We start from the raw sequence: 13,741 nt of genomic DNA on the forward strand, positions 1-13,741 counted from the left end.
AGAGAAGAGGAGGGGGAGGGAAGAGATAAGAGGTGACCTGGGGGAGAAAAGGGAGAGTCAAAAGGGGAGAAAGCAATCAAGCCAGTAATCACACCCCTAAGTAAAAATGGGTACTGAAGATTAGATTCTTAAAGGTACAAAATGGTTAACAAATAACAGAAAGCAAAGATTAAAAATCTAGAGTAGAGGTTAGACTCTCAATAATACAATATTAAAACTGCAAAACAAAATCAATCACAAAAGTTATTAAAATATATATATATGAAATTTACTTTAAAATAGCATCTTTTTCGCAAGGCAATGGTAGGTTATAAAAATGAAAATTAAAGGAGCGATAAAGAACTTAAATTTTTTTAAATGATAATAGTAAATATATATCTAGCAATTTCTCTGGAGCTGTTGAGGGCAGTGTGGGGTCAGTTCAGTTTCAGATAGTTCCTTGTTCCAGCTTATACTTGTTCTCAAGGTCTATAGAGAAGACCCTTCCAATGCTTAGTCAATGTTATCTACAGGGTTTTAATCCGTTGCATATGTCGCTTCCAGAGTGGTTCCCCCTTCTTTATTTTGACTTCCTCTGTTTGCAAGTCTCTTCAGTGTCTAATTTCTGCCCTGACACAAGGGGGCAAAGGTGGTCACTTATTTAGGCTCACTTGTTCAGTTGTGTTGTGGGGAGGGAGGAACACTGCAAACAAATATCACTGGCATGTGTGGGGAGTGCTCCCAGTGTATGGACCACACTGGGTTTGCCCCAGCTCACAGCAGTGTGTGCTTTCCCAGTCTACACTGCTCAGGCTCTGCTGGGATACTGTCCAAAGCAGGCCCTGCATTTTACACACTTCCCAGGTCTAAGCTGCTCAGGTTCAGGTTCTTGGGTACTCCACAAATGCATAGACTTGGTTGGGCATGTGTTTTTGCCCTTCCCAGGTCCAAGCAGCTCAGGCTACCAGGTACTTGGCAAGCGCACTTTCCCAGGTGGCATCCTAGCATCTTAATCACCTCCCCAGTCCCGGCCGCTCAGCTTCCCAAGTGCGTCACGAGAGCGCTGTCTCAGGTGTGTTGTGTGTCTCCTCTGGGGAGCTGATCTCAGGCTGTGAACCTCCTGGCAGATGTCAACCGTCCAGCATCCCAGGAAGACTTGGTTAGCAACTGGAAGCCTGCTCACGGTTTGGTGGAGGATGCCGTCTCTGGGACCGAGATTGCCCCTTGCCTTCTGGCTCTGGCTGTCACTCGCCTGCCTCTCTGCCTCTGGTGGGGGATGGGGCCGGTCCGCAGCCAACTAGCTCTCCTTTGGTATTCACTCAATTCTTCGTTCTGTGAGCAGGCCAGGCTGCGCCTTATGTTAGAGCTTGATGCAGGAAAGTTCTCTCTTTTTTCTCTCTCTCTCTGGCTATCCCACAGTTTGGGTTGCTATCTCATGTTAGTTCCCTCAGATTGTCCCCAGGGCATTCAGGTCTTGTCCTTACCCTAAGCAGGCAACCTGCTCCTTCTTGTCCAGCCCCCGCTGGCTGGTGGCATACACAAGCATCTGGGCTACTTCTCCGCTGTCAGTTGCAGTTAGGCACCTATTCTGTGGGTTTTGTTTTTTTTTTTTCTCTCCCAGTTATGTTGCCCTCTGAGATTCCAAAACTCCCCACAGACCCACCGATGAGAGGGCGTCCTGCTTTTTGGAAACTTCTCCTCCTTCATGACTCCCTCCCCAGGACGGGTCTCCATCCCTAACTCTTGTCTCTCTTTTTGTCTTTTATATTTTGTCCTACCTCCTTTCTAAGAGAATGGGCTGCCTTTCTGGGTGCCTGGTGTCCTTCGCCAGCATTCAGAAAGTTGTTTTGTGGAAGTTGCTCAGCATTCAAATGATCTTTTGATGAATTTGTGGGGGAGAAAGTGTCCTCCCTGTCCTTTTCCTCCACCATCTTAGGACCGCCCTCCCCTCTTCATTACTTTTGAAAGCTAAATTATAATTACTTTTTAAAGTTAAATGTAGGACTTAACTATTAAAAATCACCTGATCATTTCAGTCCAATATTCAATTTTGTTGAAATTATTTCAAATATTGTTTTTACCATTGATAGTATTAGAAATTCAAAGCTAATCGGTGTCATCCTCTACCTTAATATAGTCGCAGGTGGCACTAGTGGTAAAGAACCTGCCTGCAAATGCAGGTAAACACGAGACACAGGTTAGATCCCTGGGTCAGGAACATTCTCTGGAGGAGGGCATTGCAACCCAGTCCAGTATTCTTGCCTGGAGAATCATATGGACAGAGGAGCCTGGTGGGCTATGGTCCATAGAGTCAAGAGTCAGACTGAAGCAACTTAACATACATGCACACCATCCCAGAAACTCAATGGTTTTATTGGAAATGTACAGATGATATTAAAGAGGAATTTAAGGAATATGCATTATGCATGAATTAAAGCTCTATTATCTCTGCTTTGTTATTTATATACCTAAATTAGAACAGAAAAGTCAGAGAGCCTAAAGGAAAATTCCTGTGTTATCTTATCATGCTTAATCATTAAATAGCCACAATCAGTGATTAAATATAAATATTATATATTTTTTTGCCTATAGATTTGTAAGTCAAGGAGTTGATGACTGGTACTACCAACAGTTTTCCCTGTGGGTGCTGTCTCATCCAGGACAAGTGGTACTCACTGTGGTAAGTAAATACTTCTTTGATGTACCAGTATTTAATTTGTAACTACACGCCCAGAAAACAAAGAGTTAGAAATAAACCATTGTGAAGGTTACTGATATATGTAACTCTGAACTGCATTAAAAAATAAAATGGAGAGATGGTTGACTTGATGGACAGATATCTGACAAAGTAAATATTAGCAAAACGTTTATTAAGGAACATAGTGATAGGTATATGTGTATTCATTTTATAATTTCATCAACTTGTCCATGCTTTTAAAAATGTTCAGGATAAAATGTTGAAGGAATATAACTCATGAATTATTTTGTTATTTGTTCAGTCATGTCTGAATCTTTGTGACCCCATGGACTGGAGTGCACTAGATTCCTCAGTCCTCCACTATCTCCCCAAGTTTTCTCAAACTTGTCCATTGAGCAAGTGATGCTATCCAACCATCTCATCCTCTGTTGCCCTCTTCTCCTCCTGCCCTCAATCTTTCACAGCATTAGAGTCTTCTCCAGTGAGTTGGCTCTTTGCATCAGATGGCCAAAATATTAGAGCTTCAACTTCAGCATCAGTACTTCCAGTGAACGGTCAGTGTTGATTTCCTTTAGGATTGACTGGTTTTATTTCCTTGCAGTCCAAGAGACTCTGAAGAGTGTTCTCCAGCATCACAGTTCAAAAGCATCAAGTCTTCAGTGCTTAGCCTTCTTTATGGTCCAACTCTCACATCCATACATGATTACTGGAAAAACCATAGCTTTGACTATACGTACCTTGTCAGCAGAGAGATGTCTCTGCTTTTTAATACACTGTCTAGTTTGGTCATAGCTTTTCTTCCAAGGAGCAAGCATCTTTTAATTTCATGGCTGCAGTCACCAACTGCAGTGATTTTGGAGCCCAAGAAAATAACATCTGTCATTCTTTCCACTTTTTCCCTTCAATTTGCCATGAAGTGATGGGACTGTATGCCATGATTTTAGTTTTTTGAATGTTGAGTTTTAAGCCAGCTTTTCACTCTCCTCCTTCACCTTCATCAAGAGGCTCTTTAGTTCCTCTTCAGTTTCTGCCATTAGAATGGTATCATCTGTATATTTAAGGTTCTTCATATTTCTCCTGTCAAGCTTGATTCCAGCTTGTGATTCATCCAGCCTGGCATTTTACATGATGTTCTCAGCATATAAGTTAAATAAGCAGGGTGACAATATACAGCCTTGATGTACTCCTTTTCCAGTTTTGAACCAGTCTATTGTTCCATGGCTGGTTCTAACTGTTGCTTCTTGACCTGCATACAGGTTTCTCAGGAGACAGGGAAGGTGGTCTGGTATACCCATCTCTTTAAGAACTTTCCACAGTTTATTGTGATCCACACAGTCAGACTTTAGTATAGTCAATGAAGCAGAAGTATATGTGTTTTAGGAATTCCCTTGCTTTTTATATAATCCAACAAATGTTGGCAATTTGATCTTTGGTTCTTCTGCCTCTTCTAAACCTAGATTGTACAACTGGAAGTTCTCAGTTCATGTACTGAAACCTAGCTTGAAGGATTTTGGGCATTATCTTGCTAGCATATGAAATGAGCATAGTTGTATGGGAGTTTGATATCATTTGGCATTGCCCTTGTTAGGAACGGGGATGGAAACTGACCTTTTCCAGTCCTGTGGCCACTGCTGAGTTTTCCAAATTTGCTGGCATATTGAGTGCAACACTTTAACAGCATCATCTTTTAGGATTTGAAATAGCTCAGCTGGAATTCTGTCACCTCCACTAGCTTTGTTCATAGGAATGCTTCCTAAGGCCCACTTGACTTCACACTCCAGGATGTCTGGCTATGGGTGAGTGACCGCACCATTATACTATTCTTTTGTATAGTTCATCTGTGTATTCTTGCCACCTCTTCTTAACCTCTTCTGCTTCTGTTAGGTCCTTGCCATTTCTGTCCTTTATTGCACCCAGCCTTGCATGAAATGTTCCCTTGGTATCTCTAATTTTCTCAAGTGATCTCTAGTCTTTTCTGTGCTATTGTTTTCCTCTATTTTTCTGCATTATTCACATAAGGCTTTCTTTTTTTTTTTCACATAAGGCTTTCTTATCTCTCCTTTCTATTCTCTGGAACTCTGCATTCAGTTGGGAATATTTTTCCCTTTCTCCTTTGCCTTTTACTTCTCTTCTTTTCTCAGCTATTTCTCCAGTCTCCTCAGAAAACCACTTTGTCTTCTTGCATTTCTTTTTATTGGGGATAGTTTTGGTCACCATCTCCTGTTCAGTGTTATGAACCTCCATCCATAGTTCTTCAGGCACTCTGTCTATCAGATCTAATCCTTTGAATCTATTTGTCATTTCCACTGTATAATCATAGGAGATTTGATTTAGATCATACCTGAATGGTCTAGTTGTTTTCACTACTTTCTTCAATTTAAGCCTGAATTTTGCAATAAGGAGCTCATGATCTGAGCCACAGTCAGTTCCCGGTCTTGTTTTTGCTGACTGTATAGAGCTTCTCCACCTTTGGCTGCAAAGAATATAATCAATCTGATTTCAGTATTGACCATCTGGTAATGTCCATATGTAGAGTCGTCTCCTATGTAGTTGGAAGGGGGTGTTTGTTATGACCAGTGTGTTCTCTTGGCAAAACTCTGTTAGCCTTGGCCCTGCTTCGTTTTGTACTCCAAGGCCAAACTTTCCTGTTACTTCAGGTATCTCTTGACTTCCTACTTTTGCATTCCCATCCCCAATGATGAAAAGGACGTCTTTTTTTTTTTTTTTTATTAATTCATAGAATTGTTTGGCTTCTTTGGTATTAGTGGTTGGGGCATAGAGTTGAATTACTGATGTTAAATGGTTTGTCTAGGAAACAATTCAAGATCATTTTTGAGTTTGCCCCCAAGTACTGCACTTCAGGTTCTCTTGTTGGCTATGAGGATACATGTGATTACACTGGCCCCACTCAGAAAATCTAGAACCTCCCTGTCACAAGGTCTTAATCAACTGTTTCCATCATAAGGTGACATATTCACAGCTTCTGGGGATTAGCACATGGGTTAAAAAAAAGAAGGAGAAAAAAGAAAAAGAAGAGAAATGACGAGATTTGTTATGAAAGCTAAGGGAGGAGAGAGGGATATTTTTGTTTGTTTGATTTTTCTCTAGAAAAAGTGAGTGATCATCATTTTTAAATGCTGTAGAAAGGTTTGAAAACTCCATTATGTCTGTCAGTTATTAGGGTCAACATGAACCTCAGAGACAGCAATTTTTCTGGAGTAATGAAAGTAAAAGCCATATTGCCATGAGTTACTATTACCAAGTATTTTTAAAGCACACTTGACCTTGTAGTTCTCTGTTAAATTTTAAAATAACATTACATTTTTTTATTTACCTTTTTTTTTCTAAGTCGCCTCAGTCGTGTCCGACTCTGTGCAACCCCATAGACGGCAGCCCACCAGGCTCCCCAGTCCCTGGGGTTCTCCAGGCAAGAACACTGGAGTGGGTTGCCATTGCCTTCTCCTTGACCCACCCTAATTTTCAAGCCTTTATTAAGATAACCTGGGATTATGGACACAAATTCTGATTATCAAATCTCCTTGGTCTCCTTTGTCATTCACTTGCCTGAATATTAATAAAGTGCTTTCAGATCTTAAGTCTAGGACTTATTTAAGCTGTTGTTTATGCAGACAACAAAATCATAATTAATCAGTATGCACATTTCTGCAGTTTACCAGGCATTCAAATAATCAAATCTGCTCTACTAAGAAAGGATCTTTCCCAAACCTCTGGTCTTCCAAACATGCTTAATAATTAGAAGCAGTCAGTAATCTGTTTCCAAAAATATTTTATGATAGATTTACTCACTGAATATATTTTTGTTTTCCCATGTCTGCCTTACATACTGCAAGTTTCCCATCCTTGTATGCAGTTTACACCTTCCCTTCCTCTTGTAAACACTTCTACATATGTAACATAACTAGGAACTATCTCTGAGTGGACACCTGTTGGGATAATAAAATATTTACATGCAGTATCCACTAAGAGAATTTCAATATAGATTTAATCAAACTATAGTGGTTGAGAAGTCCTCTATGTTTAGCTAAATAAATAGGTAAAATCTAGTTCATAATCAGTCTTACCATATCCAAACCTTCCCTCAACCTACACTGAGGCAGCCTCGGAGAGGGTCTCAGCCCACTGGTTGCTCTCTCCTGAGGCTGTGAATCTTGGATAAATCTTGGTGTGACAGTACAGTGACTTTTGATCAGACTCTTCTGTGGCATGACCATGACTATGGTTCCTGATGCCTGGCCCAGATTCTTGCTTCTGCCCACTTCCTAAGCCTCAGCTCTCACCTCCAGCTAATCTGCTATTAGAGGTCTACAACATGCTTTCGGGAAGTCAGTTAGTTTCTGTTGCATGCTGCCAAAACACTAACTGATAAATCAAGTTTCCCATCTGGGTACACTTATCTTGCCCTGGAAAGAAAAAAATCTCACCATTCTACGTATTACCTCTATGCTAATTATTCTAATATTTATTTCCTCATAGCTCCTCTTGTGTATTTCTTAAGAGTGCTAAGTCGCTTCAGTTGTGTCTGATTCTTTGTAACCCCATGGACTGCAGGCCACTGGGCTCCTCTGTGCATGGGGATTCTCCAGGCAGGAATACTGGAGTGGGTTGCCATGCCTTCCTCCAGGGGATCTTCCCGACCCAGGGTTAAAACCCACATCTTTACAACTCCTGCATTGGTAGGCAGGTTCTTTACCACTAGTGCCAGCTGGGAAGCCCATGTATTTCTTAAGCACTTCAAATTCAGTGTATCCCAAATGAATTCATTGTGTCCCTTCACCTACAGCATGCTATTCCTCCAATAGATATAATATCTTAGTGACTGGAATCACAATTCATCTAATTACAGGCCAGAAACCTATGAACCCCCTGACATATCTCCCTCCATTAAATGCCAGGTCAATTTGACTTAAATCCAGTAGCCTTTTTAAAACTGCTCTGGTATGTATGGAAAGAGTAACAAAAGAGGGATCAAATAATAGAAGTTGTATAAAGATCCTAAAAATTACAAACTTAACCTATCTCTAAAAAACCCCACTCAGAAAACAGAAGTAATTTAATCTTGGAATTATGATACCGTTATTACTGTCCCCAGGTTCTTACTTAGCCTAAGCGATGATAGATTAAGAATATAAAATTTAGAAAATATAAATGTTGGTGATAAACATGTTTCCATTTATTAAAGAATAAGGCTCCCACAAGCATTAATCAAAGTTCAATCTCTAAGTGTCAAATGCATACTAATGTGTAAGCTCTCTCTTTTACACACATATGATGACTTGCATAATACACATCATATATTGTTGTTCAGTAGCTCAGTCGTGTCTGACTCTTTGCGACCCCATGGACTGCAGCATGCCAGCCTTCCTTGTCCTTCACCATCTCCCAGAGCTTGCTCAAACTCATGTTCATTGAGTCGATGATGTCATCCAACCATCTTGTCCTCTGTTGTCCCCTTCTCCTCCTGCCTTCAGTCCACACCACACCACTCTTGAGAATATCTATTTTCACTTATAAAATTTATGCTTCAAAATTATTACTTTTATATCTTATTTTTTCAGAGCCAGATCATATTTTATAATGATTGTATCAAAAGTTTTGTGAGTTCTCATCCAAAAAAAGAGGTGGAAAAGGTCCATGCTGGTATGATACATCAGCTAGAAGAGATTGCAGAGCTGGTGCTGCTGGATACTCATAACTCTCGAGCAAAAGTTGTGCTAGGGGCGTTGCTTACCCTGTATGTTCACTGCAGAGACACAGTGAGAGATTTACTACTCAAAAGTATTTTCAATGCAGATGATTTTGAGTGGACAAGGTAGGTAGATCGAAATTACAACTCTAAATAAAATAATTTCTCACATACCTATCTCAGGTAAGTTAATTCTCTACCTCGAATTTTGTCCAACCTGAGTTTTATCTCTCTGGGATTTATAGAAATTCTAAGCAAATTCTGCCAACTTGAGTACATATTCCTGTGCTTTCTTATTCCTGTTTTCCACTGTTCTTCTCCTTCATTTTAAGTTCTTTTTGTTTTATCTTCCCGAACTGATCACACTCCTCTTAGATGTGTTTTCCCTTTTACCATTCAGCCAGAGGGCAGTTTTCAATGGGTAGTGAAAGAAGCTCTACCTCAAGCCTCTTCTTTCCCCCATGTGCTGTCAGTTCTGGGACAGACCAAGCTGAGAAACAAATCAGAGGACATTTCTAGCCAATTCTCTAACTCAGAACTCCCTTCTTCCTAAAAAGTGCAAGTCGCTCAGTCGTGTCTGACTCTTTGCAACCCCCATAGACTGTATAGTCCGTGGAATTCTCCAGGCCTTCTCCAAAGGATCTTCCCAACCCAGGTATCCTGCATTGCAGGTGGACTCTTTACCAGCTGAGCCAACAGGGAAGCCCAAAAATACCTGAGTGGGTAGCCTATCCATTCTCCAGCGGATCTTCCCTACCAAGGGATTGAACTGGGGTCTCCTGCATTGCAGGTGGATTCTTTACCAGCTGAGCTACAGGGAAGCCCTTCTTCCTATCCAGGGGCAATAAGTATATAGTCATATACATGTAGTATTTCATATACAAGTATGAAAGTATAGAAAAATAGTGCCATTAATTTTGGTGAAGAAATCAAACATAAGATTCCATAATAACTATAGTTTCAAACTTCTGAATTAATTTTTTTCTGAAGTTTCCTCTGTTCATAGGAAAACAACTGCCCTACCTATATAAGATCCTTGATTCTCAAGAAAAGTTTATTTTTAATAAATTCTGTATTAGCATAAATTTCCTGATTTTAGGTATGACAATTTCCTTTAAACTCTAAGGAAAATAGAGTGAAAAGAAGCTGTTGCGTTTGACTGGCATGACTGTCTACTATGTTTTATCAGGATATATTTTATATATATTCATATGTCTGTATTACTGAAGTATAACTGTATACATTCTTAATTGCTAAAAGAATATGTCATGTCTGTGAGCCCTCATGTTGCGTAAAGTTTAGTATGTCATTATTACTTTCTATTGACTCTCTTTAAAAGTGAAAACTAAAAGTGGAAGAGCATATACAGAAAAGCAAACTAGGAGAAAGAAGATCCTATTAATAATAAGACTCTGAGTGTATCTATGATTCTAAGGGTATAGCTTCCATATAGTGTGCCTTGGTGTCCCATGACACCATAGGGTACTCACAACTGTAAGATTTTTTAAACTTTTGAGAGACTATAAGGACACTATAAGATACCAGAGTTTCTTTGATGACTCAGTGATAAAAAAATCTGCCTGCCAACGATGGAGAGACTAGTTTGATCCCTGGGTCAGGAAGATCCATTGGAGAGGTAAATAAATGGCAGCCCACTCCAGTGTTCTTGCCTAGGAAATCCCATGAACCAGAGGAGCCTTGCAGGCTATAGTCCGTGGGATCGCAGAAGAGTCAGACAAGACTTAGTGACTAAACAAACAAGGGATATATAACATCAGTAAGATAACCAGCTCCTAACAGGTTGGAGCAGTTTACAACGTTAATATTAGATCATGCTGCAACCTTTCAGTGACCTCTTATCTTTGCAAAGCTAGATTTTTGGCAGTGGCCCTGTTAAAAAGCAAGCACCGAATTAAAATTAATGTGTTTATTTTTGTGTGGGGTGTTAGAAAGTGATCTAGTTTCATTCTTTTACAAGTGGTTGACCAGTTTTCCCAGCACCACTTGTTAAAGAGATTGTCTTTACTCCATTGTATATTCTTGCCTCCTTTGTCAAAGATAAGGTGTCCATAGGTGTGTGGATTTATCTCTGGGCTTTCTATTTTGTTCCATTGATCTATATGTCTGTCTTTGTGCCAGTACCATACTGTCTTGATGACTGTGGCTTTGTAGTAGAGCCTGAAGTCAGGCAAGTTGATTCCTCCAGTTCCATTCTTCTTTCTCAAGATTGCTTTGGCTATTCGAGGTTTTTTGTATTTCCATACAAATCTTGAAATTATTTGTTCTAGTTCTGTGAAAAATGTTGCTGGTAGCTTGATAGGGATTGCATTGAATTTGTAAATTGCTTTGGGTAGTATACTCATTTTCACTATATTGATTCTTCCGATCCATGAACATGGTATATTTCTCCATCTATTAGTGTCCTCTTTGATTTCTTTCATCAGTGTTTTATAGTTTTCTATATATAGGTCTTTAGTTTCTTTAGGTAGATATTCCCACTGCTGGGCATACACACCGAGGAAACCAGAATTGAAAGAGACACATGTACCCCAATGTTCATCGCAGCACTGTTTATAATAGCCAGGACATGGAAACAACCTAGATGTCCATCAGCAGATGAATGGATAAGAAAGCTGTGGTACATATACACAATGGAGTATTACTCAGCCGTTAAAAAGAATTCATTTGAATCAGTTCTGATGAGATGGATGAAACTGGAGCCAATTATACAGAGTGAAGTAAGCCAGAAACAAAAACACCAATACAGTATACTAACACATATATATGGAATTTAGGAAGATGGCAATGACGACCCTGTATGCAAGACAGGGAAAGAGACACAGATGTGTATAATGGACTTTTGGACTCAGAGGGAGAGGGAGAGGGTGGGATGATTTGGGAGAATGACATTCTAACATGTATACTATCATGTAAGAATTGAATCGCCAAAAATAATAAAAATAAAAAAAATAAAATAAAATAAAATTAATGTGGCACAGGAAGTAAGATTGGCATGATCCAATCTCATTTCAAAGTTTGAGAAATTATGCAGTGTACAACTGGTACACACAACCCTCCAGTTATGTAAGAATGAAATAAATATATTTTCTTTCAATTTATTTGTATAATTTAAAAAATTAAGCTACTGTAAGTCATTAAGATAAAAATGTTTCTTAAGCTGATTTGGGCCTAAACATTAATAAAAGAAACTATGAAATATTACTTATGCACTACAGATACAGTGAAAAATCTTTTCCTAAATTCATACAATATGGTCAATTAAGCTATGACAAAGGAGGTAAGAATACAGGTAAGAAGACAGTTTCATCAATACATGGTCTTGGAAAAACTTAACAGCAACATGGAAAAGAATGAAACTAGAATATTTTCTCACACCTTATATAAAAAGTAAACTTAAAATGGATTAATGACCTAAATATATGACCTGAAACCGTAAAAAATTCAGAAGAAAGCATCATTTCAGTTCAGTCACTAAGTCGTGTCCAGCTCTTTGCGACCCCATGAATTGCAGCACGCCAGGCCTCCCTGACCATCACCAACTGCAAGAGTTCACCCAAACTCATGTGCATCGAGTCGGTGATGCCATCCAGCCATCTCATCCTCTGTTGTCCCCTTCTCCACCTGCCCCAATCCCTCCCAGCATCAGGGTCTTTTCCAGCGAGTCAACTCTTCGCATGAGGTGGCCAAAGTATTGGAGTTTCAGCTTCAGCATCAGTCCTTCCAATGAACACCCAGGACTGGTCTCCTTTAGGATGGACTGGTTGGATCTCCTTGCAGTCCAAGGGACTCTCAAGAGTCTTCTCCAACACCACAGTTCAAAAGCATCAATTCTTCGGTGCTAAGCTTTCTTCACTGTCCAATTCTCACATCCATACATGACTACTGGAAAAACCATAGCCTTGACTAGATGGACCTTTGTTGGCAAAGTAATGTCTCTGCTTTTGAATATGCTATCTAGGTTGATCATAACTTTCCTTCCAAGGAGTAAGTGTCTTTTAATTTCATGACTGCAATCACCATCTGCAGTGATTTTGGAGCCCCAAAAAATAAAGTCTGACACTGTTTCCCCATCTACTTCCCATGAAGTGATGGGACCAGATGCCATGATCTTCGTTCTCTGAATGTTGAGCTTTAAGCCAACTTTTTCACTCTGCTCTTTCACTGTTATCAAGAGGCTTTTTAGTTCCTCTTCACTTTCTGCCATAAGGGTGGTGTCATCTGCATATCTGACGTTATTGATATTTCTCCCAGCAATCTTGATTCCAGCTTGTGCTTCTTCCAGCCCAGCGTTTCTCATGATGTACTCAGTTCAGTTCAGTCGCTCAGTCATGTACAAAGTGAAAGTTGTGACCCCACAGACTGTAGCCTGCCAGTCTCCAGCTAATGTTGGTAATTTGATCTCCGGTTCTTCTGCCTTTTCTAAAACCAGCTTGAACATCTGGAAGTTCATGGTTCACGCATTGCTGAAGCCTGGCTTGGAGAATTTTGAGCATTACTTTACTAGCATGTGAGATGAGTGCAATTGTGCAGTAGTTTGAGCATTCTTTGGCATTGCCTTTCTTTGGGATTGGAATGAAAACTGACCTTTTCCAGTCCTGTGGCCACTGCTGAGTTTTCCAAATTTGCTGGCATATTGAGTGCAGCACTTTCACAGCATCATCTTTCAGGATTTGAAATAGCTCCACTGTAATTCCACCACCTCCATTTCTTTGTTCATAGGATGCTTTCTATGGCCCACTTGACTTCACATTCCAGGATGACTGGCTCTAGATGAGTGATCACACCATCGTGATTATCCGGGTCGTGAAGATTTTTTTTGTACAGTTCTACCATGTATTCTTGCCACCTCTTCTTGATATCTTCTGCTTCTGTTAGGTCCATACCATTTCTGTCCTTTTTCGAGCCCATCTTTGCATGAAATATTCCCTTGGTATCTCTAATTTTCTTGAAGAGATCTCTAGTCTTTCCCATTCTGTTGTTTTCCTCTATTTCTTTGCATTGATCTCTGAAGAAGGCTTTCTTAGGCAGTATGATTTTTGACATTGGTCTTAGCAATTTTTTGGATATATCTCCTCAGACAAGTGAAACAAAAGCAAAAATAAACAAATGGAACCTAATCAAACTTAAAAGCTTTTGCAGAGCAAAGGAAACCATCCACCAAACAAAAAATACAGCCTACTAAATGGGAGAAAATATTGGTAAATGAGACATCTGATAAAGGGTCAATATCCAAAATATTTTTAACAAAAACCTCATACAACTCAATATCAAAAAGACAACCCAATTTAAAAACGGGCAGAGGACCTGTTTTTCCAAAAGAAATACAAATGGCCAATAGA

At 39.7% G+C, this 13,741-nt stretch overlaps 1 protein-coding gene across 1 annotated transcript in view; it reads left to right on the forward strand.

Moving 5' to 3' along the window:
- DNAH14 (dynein axonemal heavy chain 14) overlaps positions 1-13,741 on the forward strand; it is a 398,456-nt gene that overhangs the window by 166,962 nt on the left and 217,753 nt on the right. Inside the window, exons 27-28 of the mRNA XM_018059938.1 lie at positions 52-56; positions 8,189-8,507. Coding sequence (XP_017915427.1) covers positions 52-56; positions 8,189-8,507 — 324 coding nt within the window. The remainder of the gene's footprint in view (positions 1-51; positions 57-8,188; positions 8,508-13,741) is intronic.

Source organism: Capra hircus, chromosome 16, assembly GCF_001704415.2.
Source record: "Capra hircus breed San Clemente chromosome 16, ASM170441v1, whole genome shotgun sequence".
Lineage (NCBI taxonomy): Eukaryota > Metazoa > Chordata > Mammalia > Artiodactyla > Bovidae > Capra > Capra hircus.